This window comes from Bubalus bubalis, chromosome 18 (assembly GCF_019923935.1).
Source record: "Bubalus bubalis isolate 160015118507 breed Murrah chromosome 18, NDDB_SH_1, whole genome shotgun sequence".
In the NCBI taxonomy this organism is placed as follows: Eukaryota; Metazoa; Chordata; class Mammalia; order Artiodactyla; family Bovidae; genus Bubalus; species Bubalus bubalis.
The window spans coordinates 2657279-2679536 of NC_059174.1; the positions used below are offsets into that span (position 1 = coordinate 2657279).

At 40.8% G+C, this 22258-nt stretch overlaps 2 protein-coding genes across 2 annotated transcripts; one reads left to right on the forward strand and one right to left on the reverse strand.

The window, feature by feature from the left end:
- Positions 1 to 20: 20 nt before the first annotated feature.
- Positions 21 to 7420, forward strand: LOC102398290 (TERF2 interacting protein). The gene is made up of 3 exons (XM_006063357.4): positions 21 to 833; positions 4198 to 4322; positions 6133 to 7420. The coding sequence occupies exons 1-3, from the start codon at positions 158 to 160 to the stop codon at positions 6529 to 6531; spliced, it is 1200 nt and encodes a 399-aa protein (XP_006063419.1). The 5' UTR covers positions 21 to 157; the 3' UTR covers positions 6532 to 7420.
- Positions 7421 to 12503: 5083 nt separating this feature from the next.
- Positions 12504 to 18092, reverse strand: DUXB (double homeobox B). The gene is given in 8 exon segments (XM_045163424.1): positions 12504 to 12552; positions 12554 to 12627; positions 12629 to 13083; positions 14014 to 14097; positions 16988 to 17046; positions 17048 to 17071; positions 17073 to 17123; positions 17986 to 18092. Coding segments are annotated over 8 exon segments (903 nt in total).
- Between the last annotated feature and the right edge of the window lie 4166 nt (positions 18093 to 22258).

Consider the following 22258-nt stretch of genomic DNA (forward strand, 5'->3'; position numbering starts at 1 on the left):
CCGGGGAAAGGGGGCGGGGCACTGTTCGCGCGCAGCCAATGCGCAGGCGCAATACGGGGCCTGGCTCCGGCGTCCCCAGGAGCTTTACCTGAATCCCTGCAGCTTCCTGTTCGCGCGCTCGCGAGGGAGCAGCTTTTTCGGCTGCCCGGGGAGAGCTATGGCGGAGGCGATGGAGTTGGGCAAAGACCCCAATGGACCCACTCACTCCTCGACTCTGTTCGTAAGGGAGGATGGCAGCTCCATGTCCTTCTACGTGCGTCCCAGCCCGGCAAAGCGCCGGCTCTCGACGCTCATCCTGCACGGCGGCGGCACTCTGTGTCGCGTTCAGGAGCCCGGGGCCGTGCTGTTGGCCCAGCCCGGGGAGGCGGCGGCCGAGGCCTCGGGCGACTTTATCTCCACGCAGTACATTCTGGACTGCGTGGAGCGCAACGAGAAGCTCGAGCTGGAGGCCTACCGTCTAGGCCCGGCTCCGGCAGCCTACCAGGCCCCAGAGACGAAGCCCGGGGTCCTGGCCGGGGGCGCCGCCGCGGCGGAGCCTGAGCCGCAGTCGCAGGCGGGGCGGATGGTCTTCACGGACGCGGACGACGTGGCCATCATAACCTACGTGAAGGAACATGCCCGCTCGGCCAGCTCCGTCACCGGTAACGCCTTGTGGAAAGCTATGGAGAAGAGCTCGCTTACCCAGCACTCCTGGCAGTCCATGAAGGACCGCTACCTGAAGCGCCTGCGGGGCCAGGAGCACAAGTACCTGCTGGGGGAGGCCCCGGTGAGCCCCTCCTCGCAGAAACTCAAGAGGAAGGCTGAGCAAGACCCGGAGGCTGCTGATAGCGGAGGTGAGGTCTGCGGTCGCCGACGCGCGGGTGCTCCGCTGTCACCGGTGTGCTCTGGGGGCGGGGGCGTCTCCCCTTCCGCGGGGAGTCCATGTGGGCGTCTTAGGGGCATCGCCCGGCCCCTCTCCTTAACCCCCTTTGCCGTCCGGGTAAAGTTTGCATCGTTTTGTAATCTCTCTTTAAACGTCTGGGTAAAGTTAGCATCATTTTGAAATCTCTCTTTAACATGACATGGCCCGAGATTCAAAAGAGGCACAAAGAGTCTGTGGAAAATTCACCCCCCTCTCCTTTCTTTTCCCACCAGCTATCCAGTTTTTTCCCCCCAGAGACAACCTGTATCTTGGGTATCTTTTCAGAGATATTTCACAGACTCGTTTTAAACAATGTTTCTTATGGCTTTAGGTAGATTCAGTATAAGCCAGTTTTAAAGCCATGCTAGTCCAGTTTGTTTTCATATCTTGGCTTAAATGAATGCATATTCACAGAAGAAGGTTCTCGTCTATTGGAAGCCGCTTCCTAGTTTCCCTCGGGTGAGGTGAGTTTCTAACGCAGTTGAACTGAGTATTGGTTTTCCGACGTGGTTAGGACACAGGGCATAGCTGTTGAGATGCTTCTCTTCTGATATAATCGGTATTGAGCTTAAACTGTCGGACACTTTCGTTTATGGGCATGCTTCCTTCACTTAACGTCTCTTTCCTTGTGTGACTATTCTGCATAACGGTTGAAGTCTGGGGAGGTAAAATCTATTTTCTCCTGTTCAGTATGCTTCGTAGGAGTTTTGTTTTTGGTAAAGTGACACTTGAGATTCATTCAACAGATATTTGAGTGCCAGACTCCTACCTGCTGGGTGATAACAGTATATAAAACTCCCTGCAGTCATGGAGCTTAAAATGCTAGCTGGGCAGTGGTGAATGCTCTCAGTTCAGTTGAGCTGCTCAGTCGTGTCCGACTCTGCATGGACTGCAACCAGCCAGGCTTCCCTGTCATCACCAACTCCAAGTACTGTAGAAAAAAATAAAAAGGGTAAGGGCTGGAGAAGAGGTTTTCTACAGGGTAAGAGGGGAAGTTCGCTGTCATAAGCTCATACTTGAGCAGAGATCAAAGGAAGTGAAGGAACTAAACAGGTGGTTATTTGATGAAGAATGTTCCAGGTTTTGGGGGTATTAGGTGGAGTATGGCTGTTGTGTTCTTGGAGCAACAGAGATCAGTGTGACTGGAATGGAGTAGGGAAAAGGGAGAATTTTTGGAGAGAGGAAAGGGCTATGTGTATGGATGAAGAAGATCATATATATATTATAAATATATATATATTTTATATATAAATCAGTGATGTAGAGATGACTGGTAGACTAGTTGGAACTTGGGATGAAATTAAGCTGGACTCACCCTATGCAGTGTTTTCATGTTCAGATATTTAAATATAAAAATTAAGATCCGAAAAGGACCAGGGAAGGATGTGGATGAATAGCCTTTTTAATAGCTGTGTGTTGTTATTTCTGAAGCCAGGAAGACTAAGAAAAAAACTTATATATTTGATTACTTAAAATTTAAAGCTTTTCATGAAGTCAGAGGGCAGATTGGAAAAATATACCCATTACATTGCAACAAAGCAAGTTTCCTTAGTGTTTCCCTTTGAGGGCTTGCTGAAGTTAGTAAGTAAAAGAGAAACTAGTAGAAAAATGAGCAAAGGAAATGAAACAGGACGTTTTCAGAAGAGGGAATAAATAAATGGCTAATACATGCAGAAATGTTAAAAAATAAATTAGACCTTGATCAGTGGACAGGTACAAGCCATACCTGGGCTTCTGACCCATGGAAACTGAAATAGTGTGTGGGGTTGTGTTTTTTAGAAAAGTAAATCAGAGCAAGGCAATGTCATATTTTATCTGTTAATTATTTCAGCATGTATCTCTAAAATATAAGGCTTCTTTTTAAAGTTTTATATAAAATAAAAGACTTATTTTGATGTACAGTTAGGTATTTACTTTTTTATGGTGGTAAAGTATACGTCAGATAAAGCTTACAGTGTCCGCGGTTTCTAAGCTCTTCAGTAGCACGGAGTGCGCTGCGGTGCACTTGTCACCACCGTCCATCTCTAGAGTGCTTCTTCCCAAACTGACATTCGTACCCTCTAAACACCAGCCCCCCGTTCCTGCCTCCCCCTGGCAATCACCACTCTGCTTTCTGTCTTTATAAATTTCATCTCTCTAGGTACCTCATGTAAGTGCAGTCATAATGTATTTGTCCTTTTGTGTCTGGCTTATTTCATTTAATATAAGTGAAAGGCTTATTTTCAAGTCTTATCCATGTTGTAGCATGCGTGAGAATTTTGCTCTTTTTAAGGTTGGATAATATTCCACTTTACGACCACATTTTGTATATCCTTTCATCCATTGATAGACACTTAAGTTGCTTCCACATCTTGGCTGTTGTGAATAATGCTGCTGTGGTATGGGTGTACTAATACCTGTTTAAGACTACGCTTTCATTTCATTTATTTATTTTTTTAAATATTTTCAAAAGTGGAATAGCTGGATCATATGGTAATTACATGTTTAATATTTTGAGGAATTGCCATACAAGTTTTCCAGTTAGGTGTTTTAATACATGTATAGATTTGTATAACCATCACCATAATCAGAATACAGAAACAGCTTCATTGCAAAACTCCCTCGAGTTGCCCCTCCGCAGTCAGTTTTTGTTAAGTGGAAAACAGCAGAGTTAAATCCTCAGAGAACAGAGTAAAAGGAGAACAGGAAGGTGTTTAGCTTAATGAGGCTCTCCTTTCTGTAGATGGTATGTAGTGGACTGTGGTAGACTCCTCAGATCCATCTTCAGCTGGGCGAGGTTCTGTCATTTTATGCTAGCGTCCAGTGACTAATCTATGTGGTGTTATTGGCTCCCTTTCCCCAGTATGGTCAACTCTGAAGGGCCTTGCGAGCTCCATACTTCTCCATGGTTTCAGTTGAGGCCTTGCTGGAGCTCTTTCACAGCTCAGCTTCTCTCTCTGCCCGCTAAGCACTCCCTGATCAACACATTACACGGTAATCTCCATCTCAGAATCCGATTCCCAGAAAACCCAGTTTATGGCAGGTTTTTTTTTTTTTTTTTGCAAAATTTATATAAATACAAAGCAAAAAAATGAATTAAGCTTGAAGAGTATTTTTTATTTTATACATGAGAACTTAGGAAAATTATCATTATTTTTATTGTACAACTTTTCAGTAGCAGGCTGAAAAATTAGAAATTATTGAACATGCGTGTCTTATGTTTTTCTCACCCTCTGATCAAAAACCGTTAGGGAAAAAAGTGCAGCCTAACTTGTGGCCCAGAGCTAATTCTAATCTAGTGCTATTTTCTTTAACAGAACCACAGAATAAGAGAACTCCAGACTTGCCTGAAGAAGAATTTGAAAAAGAAGAGATCAAGGAGAATGAAGCAGCAGTCAAAAAGATGCTTGTAGAAGCTACCCGAGAGTTTGAGGAGATTGTGGTATGTTAATTAGAAATCACTTTCTCCCTACGTAATGGCACCCCACTGCAGTACTCTTGCCTGGAAAATCCCATGGACGGAGGAGCTTGGTAGGCTGCAGTCCATGGGGTCGCTAAGAGTTGAAGACGACTGAGCGACTTTACTTTCACTTTTCACTTTCATGCATTGGAGAAGGAAATGGCAACCCACTCCAGTGTTCTTGCCTGGAGAATCCCAGGGACGGGGGAGCCTGGTGGGCTGGCGTCTATGGGGTCGCACAGAGTCGGACATGACTGAAGTGACTTAGCAGGTTCTCCTTTGAAAGTGGTCATCCCATCTGTCCTTTTTATACACCTGAGGCCCAGAAAGGTAAGAGAGTTCAAGATGGAGGAGGAGGATGGAAAGTGGGACTGACCCAAGTTCCAGGTACGTAGCTTTCAGAGTTTGGTAGGAGGCTTGAAGGAGGGGGAGAGGGAGAAAGGGGAGAATGATTTTTCAGCAGTACAGAGCATCTCACTTTGAGTACTTTGATCAATAAGGTTTTCTAAGTTAAGACTGTGGATTTATCTTTTTAAAATACTTTGTGCTTCTCAGGTAAAAGTAATTTTTTAAGGAGGTTAATTTTTTTATTAAACAATTTTAGCTCTCTGTATACTTAGAGATTTTTTAGCTCTCCATGTTCAGTTAATTTCTGATACTTTGTTGAAATCCCATATTTAATCATAGTAATAGAGGAAGGCAACCATAAAATAATTTTAAAAAAATCCAAATTATATGTGCATATTTCTCTAAGAAAAAGAATCTTATTAATTAACTTTTCTTACTAACACCAAGAAAAATGGTTAGGTCTTAGTCTAAATCACGAAATAGTTTAAAATTCATTTAGTTTAAAGTTGGCTCATTTTTCCCAAGCTTTCAGGTACTTCGACAACTCTCGGACATGGCCTACATAGGTCTTTTCTCACATAACATTCTTTGCAATGTGCCTAAATGTAGTGGAGCGTGGAGGCCCTAATATATTCATACAGCAGTGTTTTTTGAGTGCTTATTATGTGAAAGCATTGGTAAACACTGAGGATGTAGTGATAAGCAAAATACAATTCCTGACCTTATGGAGCTCACAACCTGAGAGGGAAGTCAAATTTTTAACAAATAGTCTAATGCATACATGTATACTCATATATATGTGCCTGTATATGCAAATCGGAGAAGGCAGTGGCACCCCACTGCAGTACTCTTGCCTGGAAAATCCCATGGACAGAGGAGCCTGGTGGGCTGCAGTCCATGGGGTCACGAAGTCAGACACGACTGAGCGACTTTACTTTCACTTTTCACTTTCATGCATTGAAGAAGGAAATGGCAACCCACTCCAGTGTTCTTGCCTGGAGAATCCAAGGGGCGGCAGAACCTGGTGGGCTGCCGTCCATGGGGTCGCACAGAGTTGGACACGACTAAAGCGACTTAGCAGCATATGCATATATTTTTCACATTCAGTGTAGCTTCTAATGTTCTTTGGAATACCATAATTATACATACACATATTTATATGTATACACATGCACACATAGACACATATATACCATATACTCACACTCCTGGTTCCTCTATGGCATATATATGTGTGTGTGTGTATGTATGTATGTACACATGCATGTATACACACATCTAGCATGACTAAATGTAAGAAGGAACATAACACATTAGAGGAACTGAAGGAAGTCCAGTGGAATGAAAGGGAAAGGAGGTGGTAGTTGGGAGAGACCAGATATTTTAAGAGTAAGTGTTTGTGACTTCGTTATTATGAACTGGTTCTATTCTTCACTTTGTCTAGGTGGATGAGAGTCCTGATTTTGAAATACACATAACAATGTGTGATGATGATCCATGCACGCCTGAGGAAGACTCAGAAACACAGCCTGATGAGGAAGAAGAAGAAGAAGAAAAAGTTTCTGCACCAGAGGTGGGAGCTGCCATTAAGATCATCCGGCAGTTGATGGAAAAGTTTAACTTGGATCTATCAACAGTTACACAGGCCTTCCTAAAAAATAGTGGTGAGCTGGAGGCTACTTCCTCCTTTTTAGAGTCTGGTCAGAGGGCTGACGGGTATCCCATTTGGTCCCGACAGGATGACTTAGATTTGCAAAAAGATGATGAGGCTACTCGAGATGCATTGGTCAAAAAATTTGGTGCTCAGAATGTAGCTCGGAGAATTGAATTCCGAAAGAAATAATTGGCAAGGTAATGGAAAAAAAAGTTGGGCAGATAAGACATTAACGTTTTTTTGTGTGACCACTGGACTTCAGAAATTTTTACATTGGAACTGACACTAATCTTTTGACCAATTTTGTTGCACTGTGAGTCCTAGATTTTCTACTGAAGCAGAGTTGCGTTCGGTTCAGTTGCTCAGTCGTGTCCGACTCCTTGCAGCCTCATGGGCTGCAGCACGCCATGCAGAGTTGTATAAGAGGATGGAAATAAAAGAAATGGGATATGTTTCGATCTCTTCCTGGCAGTATCAGTGTGTTTATGAAAGGAAAATTGAGAACAGAGAGATTGGTTTACATAGTAGTGATCGTTTTCTGGAGTGGAATCCCTGCTATATTGGTGATAGGAGCTAGTCATGAAGTCAAAGAAGGAAAATTAGATGGGTCTTGTGAAAGCATGAATAAAGAGCCTCCTGTCTTTTGGCAGAAGCTCCTCTAGATTGTGATAGATTACAAATTGAGAATCTAGAAATACGGAAAAATTGAATTACAAGGCCTTGAACATGGACTGTCCCAAACTCTTGTATCCCTCAGTGAGCTCTGATTTCTGGGCTGCTTTGAAAACCCCATGTTTCTTTTGCCAGCTCGATATTTGGGAACCCTGTTCCTTGGCTGTTCTTTTCTTTGGGTCTGCGTCAGTGAAGTCTCTAGCATGAGTTTCTTTACCTATCATCTAGTTTGTTTCAGACACACACTACAAGAGAGTCTCAAGAAAAGTCTTACTTGTTTACTAGTAATGTCTTTTTATTTATTGAAGATCGTTTTGTGCTAAGAATTGTGTTAGATTTAAAAATTAGAGGATTAATTCCTCTTTGTTGTGTTGATTTCATTGTTGAAAATAAATAGAACTTTGTATTTGAGTCTCCACAAAGTGTTTTCTTTGGTTGTATTCATAAAACCTTTTAGGTATAAAAGCTATAAAGGAACTAACATTTTTGGCTCTTAGTAATTAGAACCAATAAGAGGTTCCATTTAGAGCTGATAGGCCATTGGAAAGAAGCTATTTCTTATGAATGGAGCAAAGAGAACTGTGTCGAGGACTGTGAAGATGGCATAACCAGGTGAACTGCTGAGAGCCAAAGTGGAGAGAAGTCAATAATGAACTATCCAGTGTATAACAGAAGATGTCAGTACCTGTCCCAGATGCCTGAGCACTCACCAGTCCAGCACATGCCAGCAGCAGGAGTCTTATGCCAGCACCTGTAGGAGGCTCTCTCTCTGTTTGAAGTGCTATGGAGTTAATGCCCCTGAGAGCAGCTTTCACCCAGTGGTGGATGGGAATCAGAGAATGCACACTCAGCTTCCTTGCTGACCAGAGAGATGACAGCTGAATATTTGAGTTACTCTTTGGATGGGATGATGGTTTCCGTGCCATCCTGGAGGCTGCCAGTAGAAGAAAGCGTAGTTGCTTACAGTGGGATGACTGCACCCTCATAGGCCTCCTGCTCTTACTTTACATCCCCACTTCTCTCCTAGTGCATCCAGAATCATCAGTTGCACTCACACTCTTATTCTGGAAAGAGTCTGCTTGTGGCAGAACCCGGCCTAAATCAAAGCATGTAACCTTTTCCTCCTCCTCAGCTTGCTGGAATAGTACGACATGAGTGCAAGGATTTCCCTGTGGTCCAGTGGCTAGGGCTCCGCACTGTCAGTATGGTGTGCTGCAACTAAGAGTTAGCATGCCACAGCTAAACTAAATGACAAAACCCGTGAAAAAGCTGAAAGATTTCACAGTACGACAAAGATCAAAGATTCCGCATGCTGCAGCTAAGACGTGGGTATGGCCAAATAAGCACGTGTGAAGTGAAAGTTGCTCAGTTGTGTCCGACTCTTTGCAACCCCACAGTCTATCCATGGAATTCTCCAGGCCAGAATACTGGAGTGGGTAGCCTTTCCTTTCTCCAGGGCGTCTTCCCAACCCAGGGATTGAATCCAGGTTGCCTGCATTGTAGGCGGATTCTTTACCAGCTGAGCCACAAGGGAAGCCCAAATGAGTGCATAAATATTAAAAAAAAAAAGTACACCCATTTGCTCACTATAGTAGTGACTTTTGGGAGCCACATTTTGTGGCAGGCAGGATGTTAGTCTTAGTTTCCCTACTAGGGATCGAACCCGAGCCCCCTGCAGTGGAAACATGGAGTCTTAACCATTGGGTCACCAGGGAAGACCCTATGGTAGTGATTCTTAAATGGGGCTTGGGAGGGGTTGGTGGTGGATATTTGTTTAAAACGTGTTTTTCTATTGTGATGGGACACTAGAGTGGTTGAAAATCACTGCTTTAGATGTGAAATGAACATGTCATCCACCATGTCTGTACCTGAGTAGTTAGCACAGCCTATTGGCTTTACAGAGCTAGAGATCCCAGTTTTGTTAGTCATGTGCAAAAGGGTCTGATTTATTATACCCGTACTGCCAGAAGACATGTTTAAACCAAAACACACGCCAGCTGCTAGTGCTCATTATAAACCAGTAATTTTCTAATATCTGGTTTTGTAATTTCTCAGATCATTTCATCTCTTGGGCTGGTATATATGTGGGGAAACAAATTATCAGAAGTATTTTTGGGAGCACAAAACTAAGCAAGGAAAATGAGTTGGATTTTAATAGTTAATGGCATTCAACTATAGCTGTATCTGTTCCAAAGACCAACTGTTTTAAGTCTTAATACTTAGATACTTTTGCCTTAAGCTGCTGCTGCTGCTGCTAAGTTGCTTCAGTCGTGTCTGACTCTGTGTGACCCCATGGACGCCAGCCCACCAGGCTCCCCTGTCCCTGGAATTCTCCAGGCAGGAACACTGGAGTGGGTTGCCATTTCCCTCTCCAATGCATGAAAGTGAAAAGTGAAAGTGAAGTCACTCAGTCGTGTCCGACTCTTTGAGACCCCAGGGACTGCAGCCTACCAGGCTCCTCCGTCCATGGGATTTTCCAGGCAACAGTACTGGAGTGGGATGCCATCGCCTTCTCCACTTAAGCTGCTAGATTCTTGTTCTTTGGGTTTTCTTTTCTCAACTTCATGAGTTTGGCTTTGCTTTCTGCTTGTGTTCTGGGAGACGTTATTTCTTAACTCATTTAATTAAGCTCTTGAGTTCTGGGCCTTTCTCATTATTCCCCCCTGGCTTTCTCTTATTCCAGCTTTTGAGATTTCTTATTCCAGCCTTAAGTAACCTCCACAGCTTCCATAGTGGCAGAAACACTGTCTTCTCTTTCTCTGTAGCAGTGAAGAAATACTCTTAGTATTGTTTTCCTCTGTTCCCTATTCCATTTAAGTGATTGCAGCTTTAAAAGTTTATGCTGCTGTTTGCTTTGTTCTCATCCTCTCTTGCTTTTGGACTCATGCTGTTTGCTGAATCATAACCCCACCTGGCTTGTCAAAAGCCAGGTGTTTATTACATGTAACAGAAAACCTAACTCTAAAGAACTTCAACAAGTAAGGGAATTTATATTTTGTATATGTAACAAGTCTTGAGTTAGGGGGCTTTACGGTTCTAGTTTTCTGCCCTGCCATCCTTAGCTTGTCCTGTCAGCCACTCACCTTGTGGTTGAAAGGTGGCTGCTACAGCTCCCAACAGCCGAAGAGGGAGGGTTTCCTCCAAGAGTCTCTTTTATTGTGGGCAGCCTTTCTCAGAAGCCCCTCGGTCCAAAGGCTTTCAGCCCAGAGGGGTCTGAGATCTAAGGGCCCAGCTTCTTGGGATCCAAGGAGCCTCTAGGAAGAGGGCAGACGCCTTTTACTGGAGGCACTGCTGGGACGGGTGACCAGATGCTCTGGTCCTGGGCACCAAGCAAGGTCCCAAACCCTGCAGACCCCATGTTCTCAACCCTGTTTTCAGGCTGTGGAGGCCTCGACCATGATAACTTTTAAGCCCTCCACTGGTTGAGCTCAGTCCGCATCCATAGATCACCTCAATCAAATAGGATGTCTGGTCACCCAGTTCATGAAAGGCACATCAGACTTGAGATTCTGAACTGGTCAACCTGACTCCCTTGGTCAGACACTGTTCCCTACATTTTTCTCTAGAGACTTAACCTCACTGCTTCAGAAGTGAAAATTTACTTTTTTCTCTCTCTAGAGAAAGTCATCCTGTGTTCCTCCAGAGGCTATAGATAGATGTATAGATACAGAGATATAAATAGAGGATAGAGGGGAGCTATAGAGGCTGTGTAGCTGAGCAATAGATATGTATTTACGTAGAGCAATACCTATAAACATGGAGATACAGACGTTCATATACATGAAGAGGATTATAGATACAAATGTATAGTTTTCCCTTCTCAAGTCATCAGACTTGTTTTCATAAGTTGAAGAACTCTGTCTACATATGGTTGAAGTACAGGAAGGATGTTGGGAGCTCTCAGCTCTGGCTGCATGAGAATCATCTGGGGGAACAATCTAAAAAACTGGGCGTGGTGTCAACACTCAAATATTATAGCAGATTTTGTGGGTAGATTTGTGCCACAAATACCTGTACGTATGCATGTGAGTTTTAATTCCGTAAGTGGTTAATGAAGATACAGCTCATATTAGGAACAATTACTTGTGCTGAGTGTAATTTGGCCATAAATCTTGGTGATGGAATATTCTGGCACTTGTGCTTCAGTATGAACACCTAGAGAACTCTTGCATGTAGCGCACCCAGATACCAGGAGGATGTCCACCTCACAACTATTATTTGTGCAAAACTGGTATCTGTATAACTAGATGTATGTGTATTGATCTTTCAGCACCTTCATATGGAAAGTAAAGCAGATATGACAAAACAAATCAGATTGATGAAATAAGTAATTGTTTTTTTTTAGGAAGTAATACTTTTTAAAGACATTTTTATTACCAAGGTAGACCCACATATACCAAAATCTATTTTTAGAAGTTACCTTTTCAAAAGAAGGGAGAAGATGGAGAATGAGAATGGTTTACCGAGTTTTGATAAACATACAAAGTTTATCTGAGGAAAAATTTTATTGGCATATATAATCATGTATGCAAATGTATTAAAACCCCTAAAAAATGGAAGTATTAACATCATTAGACTATGTTTGGTGATGATATGGTGTTGCTATTACAATTTCTTACAATTTTTTGTATGTTTTAAATAAAGTAAAAATACACTTCTAAGTGAAGACTACTCAGTATTGAAGGATGTCCTAATCCATTTAATCGTTCCCTTAATGATGGATACTGAGATAGTGTCTGGTTCCTAATTTAAACCCTTGGAGCTTTGGGGAAAAGATCCGTTTTATGAACTCCATCAGGAAGTACAGCATCCCTTCATTTTTTACATAACAAATTTCAAGTTTGCCTTCCCATGTTGTCGGGAAGGAGAGAAGTTCTGATGTCCCTCAGAGACCTGTTCTCGCCTGCGTTAGGCTACCCTTTGTGGATTTTCCAGGTGGTGGAGGACGTGGTCATCACAGAGGTCATACTTGTCAGTAAAATGCTTTTTTTCCCATAAGAATTTAGCAGATGTGTCCTGTGGTGCTTCCAGCGGCAGAGTGGAGCTTGGAAAGAATCCTTAGTGGAGTACAGAAGATAACCACTGCCCACAAGATAACCTCCATTTAGGTTTCCAGTTGGTTTTTCCTTTCTTCACTTTAATCTTGCCCCTGGCAGAATGGCTTCCACAGTCATTGTTCTTTAAATTCTGATCTGCGTCAAAAGGAAGGAGGCCTGGATCAGATTCAGAATGCCATCTTCCTCCAGAAGCTCAGGCCCTGGTGAGCTTTGCAGTGTGTTCAGAAGAGCCTGAAAATCTTATTCCCTGAGGCACAGCTGGAGTCCTGGAGGGTCCTCTTCCTGTGAATGAGGATTCAAAAAATCTGTACCTTTTACTGACAATCTGTGGATGGCAGGAGTTGACCTAAAGTCTTCTTGAGGTTTCTGTGTATTGCTGGTGAGACTGGATGAGGGTATGAGATGATCTGTAGCTCGCGTGTGCTGTGGCCATCAGTCTGTTTCGATGGTTCCCTTTTGAGGATTCCACTCTACAGTCAGCCTGGCAGCACTCATCCCACCGCTGCAGAACGAAAGATATGTCCACCTAGCCCAGATCCTGTGGCAGTTGTTTTTTTGTGTGTGTGCTTAGGTTGAGGCTGAGGGTAGTCTTCCAGCTGTAGCATTCCCATGTCAGTCTGTTATTGGTGGTCCTGGTGTTCTTGGTATTGGGACCAGAAAGGATCCTGAGTATCTGGGTCTCCTCCCATAGTCAGCGGTACAAGCACATCATTCCCAGATGTTAGCGTGGAGAGAGAGTTCTCCCTGCACAGCTTCACAGGCTGCATGATGACACTTTGTCCTTGGATCACACTAGGGACCCGTAGGAAGGGAGAAGAACAGGTAGAAATGATTGGTTCCTGCTGAAAGAACTGGAGGAAGGAAGAAAATCGGCCTGGGAGAGTCCACAGGTCAATTTCAGGCTGCTGAACTGTCGGACCGGGTCTCACATTTGGGCCATCTAGCAAGGAATTCACAGGCTCACTTCTCCTCTGCCCAGGGTACAGAGATCTTGGGTCCTGAAACCACATCTCTGTGAGAAAAACAGACGTGGACATCATAAGGCGCAAATCTCAAGAGATATATGTATGAAATTAATTACCCTGGTTCATGTGTTCAGTATGTTTGTATGTATACATAAGTATATATGTGTATGTATGTATGTGTATAGATATTCATACATACAAACATAGATTTAGGTCATAGCACTTTTAGCAGTCAACCTTAGATGAGTTGAAACTTGGCTGAAAAGGCATATGTCTAGGATCCACCCTCCGATTTCAGCAGTGGACCAGGGAGCAAGGTCTCTTGACCAGGCTGACATTTTTTTCCTCTTTATCAGTGTGTGCACAGGAATACATATCTTGTAAACGTGTATAAATCTGAGTAAGGGTTAATAAACATGTGTTTTTGAGAGTCATTCTGCCTAAGAATGTGCTTCCTTGTCATGAACATTGAACATATATGAACCACTTTCCCCGTAATTTAGGTAGGAGAGGGTACTCATGAAGGTGATTTTGTTCCCCAGTTTGACTGTGCCTATAGACTTTTGGAGGGGGTTTGTTAAGAACAGGGAAAGGAGAAGTCTGCACGACATCTAGTTGGTAGAGGCCAGGAACGCTGAAGAATACTATGCCAGGACAGACTGCCCCTCCCAAGAAATATCTGGCCCAAAATGACAACAGTGCCAAGCTTTAGAGAACCTAACTGTTCTCAAAATAGGCATTAACTTTTACATTATCTGCAGTTCTGCTGCTGCTAGTTCTGAATAGATGCATCACTGACAATTTAATTAGAAAATGCTTCCTTTTTCAGGAGTGTGACTTGCAATGCCAGATGTTTACCATCCCATGCCTTTGTCCTTGATTACTGTGATAATCTAGGTTAGTTACAATTTTCCAGCAACCACTCAGAGGGTAACATCATTTAACAGAAGGGGTATTTGCTGCCATAGACATCAAACTTGAATTCTCAATTCCGAATGCCTGTTTGGCTAGTGTTTTCCTGGTGGCAATATCAAGGTATTGGTTCCTCTAGAAAGTTTGAACTAGAATGTTTGATTAAGATCTTGGGATGGCTGTCTGGTCTTGTGTGGCTTATTTTGGTAAGTATTCTAAAAGAGAACACAGGGACAAAAGGGAGAGTTTTAGGACATTTTTGCATTCAAGCTGGAAACTCGAACTTGAGAAGTTAGTGTTAACCTCTTACTCCCTCTGAATCCCCCTGAGATGACAGAAGAGGAGATTGTTGCCCTGCTCAGAGCAGCAGGACCAAAAAGTCCAAAGCCTTGCTTGCTCAGAACCTGTCTGTCCCAGCCACCTATTGGTGACCCTCAGTTACAAAGAACAAGCTGTAATTGGCTCCAAAACTAAGGATTCTCTGTGGTGAATTTGGGTACAACATGCAGAATTGATTCCTCTCTCAACTGATTCCACTGGTGAACTGCATTGGGACTGGTGGGTTCTTACCTTGAGTATAACGTTCTAGCCTTATACTCATGGTTCTAGCCATGGGTTTGGTCTTCTAAAAAGGAGCTGAACCCCAGTGGTCTGTCTTGCTGTGTGGTTTTTGAACCAAATCTGAGTGGGAAAGGAAGACATGGAAGTCACGTAACGCCGTCTGTGTTATCCCAAATACCATTGCAGTTAAACAAAACTAGTTGATCAGTTGCTCTTGGGATAATACCCCTAAGAGAAAGTGCATTATCCTGGGAGTGATGCTATTATTAGCATAAAATTCAGGACAGTACACAACCTGCTCTCAACTCGAATTAGCGTTTCTTGTATGGTCATCCTCAGGATATCCAAAGTAAATTTCACTGGTTTAAGAAGCACCGTTAGTTCTCTCAAAGGAAATCAATCTCGCCCTCATGTCGCATCAACTCTTGATTGGAAATGTCATTTGATAATACATAATATGTACAGACTATATAGAAAAGGATTTCTTTATGTAAGACAGTAGAATTAGCCACAGTCACGAGCAGGGCTAACTCATCCACACTTCCTTTTACTTACTTCATCTTCATCATGGAATAGATAACAGCCCCATATATCTTGCTTTAAAATTATCACTAATATAGCCAGTTTTTTTTTGTTTCCTCATTACTGGAGTCAGCATTGCAATGTAAGTTCCAATAATTTCTGAGTGTTCTATTTTGATAATTTGATAATTCATGGTAAGAGTAGAGTGTAAATGATAACCAATATTTGATGAATCACTCATCTCCCAGGCATTGTTCTAAAAGATTATATCTGTTCTTTAAATTAATTAATCAAAATATTTTCCAGTAAGTCTTAAGCCCAAGTGGAAATTGGAAACTAATGAGTGAGTTACCGAGCACAGTGGCTGAACCAAGCTCATCCTACGTTCTTTCTGGACTTGCCGTTCTCCACCTCAGTTCAGACGGGCCCAGTATCTCTCGCGCAGCCAGTCACTAGACGCTCTTGAAAGTGAACGTCTCTCAGTCGTGTCCAATCTGCAATTCCTTGGACCGTAGCCTACCAGGCTCCTCTCCATGGAATTCCCCAGGCAAGAATACTGGAGTGGGTAGCTATGTCCTTCTGCAGGGGATCCTCCCGATCCAGGAATCAGACATGGGTCTCCTGCATTGATGGCAGATTCTATACTGTCTGAGCCACCAAGGAAGCTTCAGATATTCCCCCAAAGTGCACTTTTTTACTGGGATTTCAGGAAACTGTTTCCTGTTCCTAAAACAAGTACATTAAGAAAAGAGGAAATTTTCTTCTTCCTAGTGTCCCCCCAGACGGATGCTCTTATAGCCCTTACATATAGTGATTTATTGGAAACTATTTTTGATAAAAAAATCTGAACTCATTCTTCTCCTCTAAAAGCATCTTTTTTTTCTCCCTGCCCCCCCAAAAGCATCTTTTTTATTGACCTTTATTGGTTTCAATACTGTTTCAGTTGGTGTTCTTGTATTATTTATAGCTCTTCGCTGACTGAAGAAATCCAACTTTATTTTTACATCAGTAGTGTATTCAAAATGATACAATATGGGATTTTATTTCATATACTCCTGTATGTAAGTTACATTTCTGATATTAGTGGGGGAAAAAAAAAAACTAACCTGAGAATTGGGAATTTACATGTGTTTATCCCACAGTTTTCCTCACAATTACATATTACTCATTATTCTGCAGTGTATATTCCAGTGATACCATATCATTAATGATACCATATCATTAACATAGTGATCCGATTTCCTATATTCTCTAAATCTCAGAAGTTGACTGAGGGACTAACCTGGTAGTCCAGTGGTTAAGAATCCACCTTCCAATGCAGGGGACATAGGTTCAATCTCTGGTCAGGGAGCTCAGACCCCACATGCCATGGGGCAGCTGAGCCTGTGCACTGCAGCTAGAGAAACCTGTGCATAGCAAGGAGGGGCCTGCGTGCACAGCTAAGACCCAAGGCAGCCAGATTAATTAATTTAAAAAGCTGATGCAGTTATCTTCTATTGGGAGAGATATTCCAGTATATTCTTTCCTCCAATAGTAAATACGCCCAGCCAATTGGTAAAAGAAGTAATAGAAGTTTCTTCCATGGTAAAAGAAGTAATAGAGGTTTCTTCCATGGTAAAAGAGGTAACTCTTGTTTTTATTTTGTTTTAAATATATAACAGGAGGGGACTTCCCTGGTGGTCCATTGGCTAAGACTCTGAGCTCCCAATGCAGGGGGCCCAGGTTTGATCCCTGGTCAGGGAACTAGATCCCACGTGTGGTAACTAAGACCTGGCATAGCCAAATTAAAAAAAAAAAAATATATATATATATATATATCTATGTATATGTATATATAACAGGAAAAACCTTCTGGGAAACATACCTGACAACAGTAATTGCCTGCTAGTGCTAAGCCTACCTTTTTTCTTTACCTTGAACCAGAATAATGAAATATCTGATACTTACCTGAATTTTAGATTTCTGGAATGCCAATTTCCTTGGCCAGCTGTTTCCTGGTTGCTTGTTCAGGGTGAAGAGCATTCAAACCATGCTTGGATGCTTTTGACTCTGGTTGTAAATAATCTTGCCTTGCCAGGGTTCTTTTTGTAGACTGTCCGATGAAGAGAAAATGGGGAGAAGTATGAAGGATATGTTTATAGATTAAAAACTGTGTGAGCATGTAACTTATGTTTAGTTCAGATTGAAAGTCTGTGGATTCAACGATTATTTTATATTTTTTACTTTAAAGCTATACCTGAAGTCATTCTAAACTGGAGACATGGGAATTCCTTGGTGTTCCAGTGTAAGGACTGTCCCCTCACTGCCAAGGGCTCAACTTCAATCCCTGGTTGGGGAACTAAGATCCTACAAATAGCCCGGCATAGCCAAAAAAAAAAATGACATACAGGTCAAATATATATATATATATATAAAACATAAAAAAAGACAGTCTGTTATCTGAGTTACCAAAGCAAGAAATTACTAGAAATCCACAAAATTATGTGCAAAGAAAATAGGAGTTAGGAAAATAAATGGAAATAAGTGAAACAAGTAAAATATGAAAAAGATTAAAGGGATAAATAAAATATACAAAACTTATTTTGTGATAAAATTAATATTTTAAATCATTAGGTATTGTTAATATATTAAATCATTAGGTATAGTCATTAATATATTAAATTGTTAGATATAAGCTAAATGTAAAATATTGTGTGTGCCGTATAAATTTTTCTCCATTAAAAATGTTAACTTTAAGATTTTTGAAAACCCACTTATGGGACTCAGTGCTGCCTCTTAAATATGGGATTCCATTCTGTTAACTTCAAAGTACCCATCAATCCCCTGACACAACTTACCACTGCAAAATAGGACCTACTTCAGCAATCTGTTCCTCTAATCATAATGGTGACTTTACTTTTTATAAACTCTGGAAAATAAAGCATGTGGCATCACCAAAGAGAAGAGCAAAAGACCACTTGTAGTGCTGGTTTGATCCATCTAGGGAAGAGGCATCCGGATTCTGCAGAGAGGAGCGGACAACGGAGCAGTTCCCCAAGACACAGGATTTATAAACACCCATCTCGTAAATGCTCTCCTACTTAATCCCTTCATTAAATATGAACACTTCAGAAGAAACTTGAAGTAATCAGATTAAGAGGAAATACAGATTCTACCAGATTCTAATTTTGCATCTATCATAACATCTTTCCAAATATGACTTAAAATCTGTGCTTTCTAGTTTATATAATACATATGTATGTATACATTGATATATGCTTTGTTCTGTATAGTTTTAAAAACTTTTGTTTCTTAATTATTTTGGCTTGATGATATTATTTTAATATTATATGGATATTCATACTCTGTATTCTATTTTTCTTAGCTGTTACAGAAACATATCTTTTCCATCATTGATATTGTTTATGTGTTATCGTGGCTATTCTATACTCCATAGTTATTAAAAAAAAAAATGAATCTTAGTGTTGCTATGAAGGTATTCTGTAAATTGATTGATTGTAAATTCAACAGTATGTGTCTGATTCCATTTCCATGATACATCCGGGATGGACAAATCCATAGAGACAGAAAGTAGGTTAGCGGTTTCTAGGGAGTGGAGAGAATGGGGACTGACTGCTAATTGATAGGGGATTTCTCTTTAGAGGTTATGGAAGTTTTAAAAAATTAGCTCTTGTTTTGGTTGAGGGTGGCACAACTCTTTGACTCTGCTGAAAACCACTGGGTTGCACACCCTGAAAGGATACATTTCATGGCAAATAAGTTATACTTTTAATAAAATTTATTTAAAAAGAAAAGCTTAAAAAAATAAATAAAAAACAATAGCTTATAAAAACATAATGAAGGGGCTTATGAAGTATTCTGCCCCCTGGATAGTGCAAGTGCAGAGGAAACTTTCCAGAAACATCTCAAAATTGTTTAAAATGAAAGTGTAAGTTAAGGAGTTAATATGGTGAAATTTAATGCCATTAGTATTAACACTTGTCAACACTGATCACATGCTTCGATTGAAAGAGGTCTAGTTGACTATAACTTGAATATTTATGTAAAGTACCTTTCACCAGAAAAAAAATTTAAATATGCATTTAATTTTGTGAATAGTTTCAGTTTTTCAAGTGAGGATATGAACACATATGAAAATTTGAAAAGTATGAAATGAATAATATGATTATGTTGAAAATAAAAGGACATTAAAACATTACTCAAAAACATCCATTCATTTCCAAATTATTCATTTTCTTTGTCCAGGCAAATGGAAAATGACATCAATATAAGGAGCATCACTTTGTTTATTGACCAACAGATATTGTATATCATTCTATGTAAGTGTTAATGATAAACTTGGAAAGTATTGCCCTAAATGAACATGCAAATATAATATTTTATCAATCATTAATATAACATTGGTATTAATAAAATATTTTAAGTTCAAAATTATTTCTATTAATATTTTAATAGCAATACCTAATTATATTGATAAATTATTTCATTATTAATATTTATTTAATAACTTGATAGTATAAGCCCAGATGATATAATGTTAATGAAATTGAAGTTTGCTATATATTTGCCATTAGAATGCTAAATTATAATTCATGTTTAATATTTTCATTATTATATAATATTTTATTATTTACCCATTAAAGTTATAATTATTCTAATAGTTTTATCATTTAAATCTACCCTTCTAGTCTTCTGATGCCTTAACATCATTCTGATTTTCCAAGATCTTCAAGCTGTTTTCCCTTGACTCCCAGACTTAATAAAAATCAACATGCCACTGAATTCTGCTGTTCTAAAATCTGAGGTGTCTGAGTGCTATAGGAAGAAATGTTAAGTAGGTTTTACTATATTAATTATATTTTAAACATATTATTATCTTTTAAAATTGAAGTCTAGTTGATTTACAGTGTCACGTTTTAGGTATGCAGCACAGTGATTCAGTTTATATATGTCCCCTATGCTATGCGAAGTCACTTCAGTCGTGTCTGACTCTGTGCAACCTCATAGACGGCAGCCCACCAGGCTCCCCTGTCCCTGGGATTCTCCAGGCAAGAACACTGGAGTGGGTTGCATTTCCTTCTCCAATGCATGAAAGTGAAAAGGGAAAGGGAAGTCGCTCAGTCGTGTCCGACTCTTAGCGACCCCATGGATTGCAGCCTAACAGGCTCCTCCGTCCATGGGATTTTCCAAGCAAGAGTACTGGATTGGGGTGCCATTGTCTTCTCCGATATGTTCCCTATACATATATAAATATATGCATATATTTTTATATAAATAAAAATATGTTTTCCCTATAAGGGAAAATAAAACTTTTCCCTTATAGGTTATTGCAAAATACTCAGTTCTCTGTATTATACAGTAGGTCCTTGTTCGTTATCTCTTTTATACACAGGAATGTATATATGTTAATCCCAAACTCCTAATTTATCCCTCTCCATATTTTATTTCTAATATTCTAATTAAAAAGTTTAAATAAAATGTGAAATTCCCAAGAAGAGAAGTGTTATTAAATACAGTGAAACCGAGCACATATGAAATATATTGTTTCTTCTCATTCAATCCTGGGGTCCTTTTCAGAATGGCTCATATACGTATAATCATGACACACTAGCAACCTTTTCCCAGGAATAAATTGGTTAAGCTGCCATGACTGGGATGCTAATGACCTGGGACACAATTTGAGATTCTTGGGTAAATATTACTCTTTCCAGGCTAAAACCTAGAAAACTTGACCTAAGTAGCCAAAACCTTCATAGTTGGTATTCACACTGTAAGATTTTCTTTACTACCAAATTTTATGTCAGATCACATATTCTTATCTCCAACTTTGCTTCCATTATAGCACACACTTCACACTGAGAAATAAGTGTAGCACTTTGTTAATATTCCTAAGACTAGAACACACTATATATGAATATGAATAAATATAGATGTGCTGTGCTGTGCTTAGTCACTCAGTCATGTCCAACTCTTTGCAACCCCATGGACTATAGCCCACCAGGCTCCTTTATCCATGGGGGTTCTCCAGGCAAGAATACTGGAGTAGGGGTTGTCATATCCTCCTCCAGGGGATCTTCCAAACCCAGGGATCAAACCCAGGTCTCCTGCATTGCAGGCAGATACTTTACCTTCTGAGCCACCAGGAAAGCCCAAATATAGATGTATGTATATTTATTTATATAACACTTATATATCCTGAGAGTAAGTATCCTTCTGTTATTTTTTTTAATGTTTTGTTTTATTTATTTATTGGACATGCAGCATGTAGGATCTTGGTTCCCCAACCAGGGACTGAACCCATGCCCCTTCCTTTGGGAGCTTAGAGTCTTAACTGCTGGACCTCCAGGGCAATACCTGTCCTTCTGTAATTTTGTCTAAGAAAAATACCACTTAACCTTTCTGAAACTTGATGTTTCCTAAATATTCTATCAATTGGAAGGGATATAAAACAGTTTATACAAATAATCTTCTAAACTCTCTTTTTTAATTTTACTTTTCTTAATTTTTGACATCTCCCACTCCACTGAGGTGCTTCCCTGGTGGCTCATATGGTAAAGTGTCTGCCTGCAATGCAGGAGACCCGGGTTCGATCCCTGGGTCGGGAAAATCCCCTGGAGAAGGAAATGGCAATCCACTTCAGTACTCTTGCCTGAAAAATTCCATGGACAGAGGAGCCTGGTGGGCTACAGTCCATGGGGTCGCAAAGAGTTGAACACGACTGAGCGACTTCACTTTTTCACTCCGCTGAGGAAGTACAAAAGTGTCATTAAAGAGAAGGCTGCCTGGAGAATTTCCTGGCAGTCTAGTGGTTAGGACTCAGTGTTTTCACTGCTGTGACCTGGGTTCAATCCCTGGTAGGGGATCTAAGATCCTGAAAGCCACAAGATGCGGCTAGAGGAAAAAAAAAGAGGCGGCTTTCTGCTGAAACTCATATTCCAGATTTTATCTTGAGGTTCCATGGTTAATGCAGTTATTTATTCACTTGCTACATGCCATTCCCTGCCAGATCCAGACATCCTTAAGTTGGATTCAACCATAATTCAAAATTCATAAACTTATGCCTATTACATCAAGAGGAATAAAAACAAAGTTGTAATTCCCCGGTGACTCAGAGGGTAAAGAATCTGCCTGAAACGCAGGAGACCTGGGTTTGATCCCTAGATTGGGAAGAACCCCTCGAGAAGGGAACGACTGCCTACTCCAGAATTCTTGCCTGGGGAATCCCAT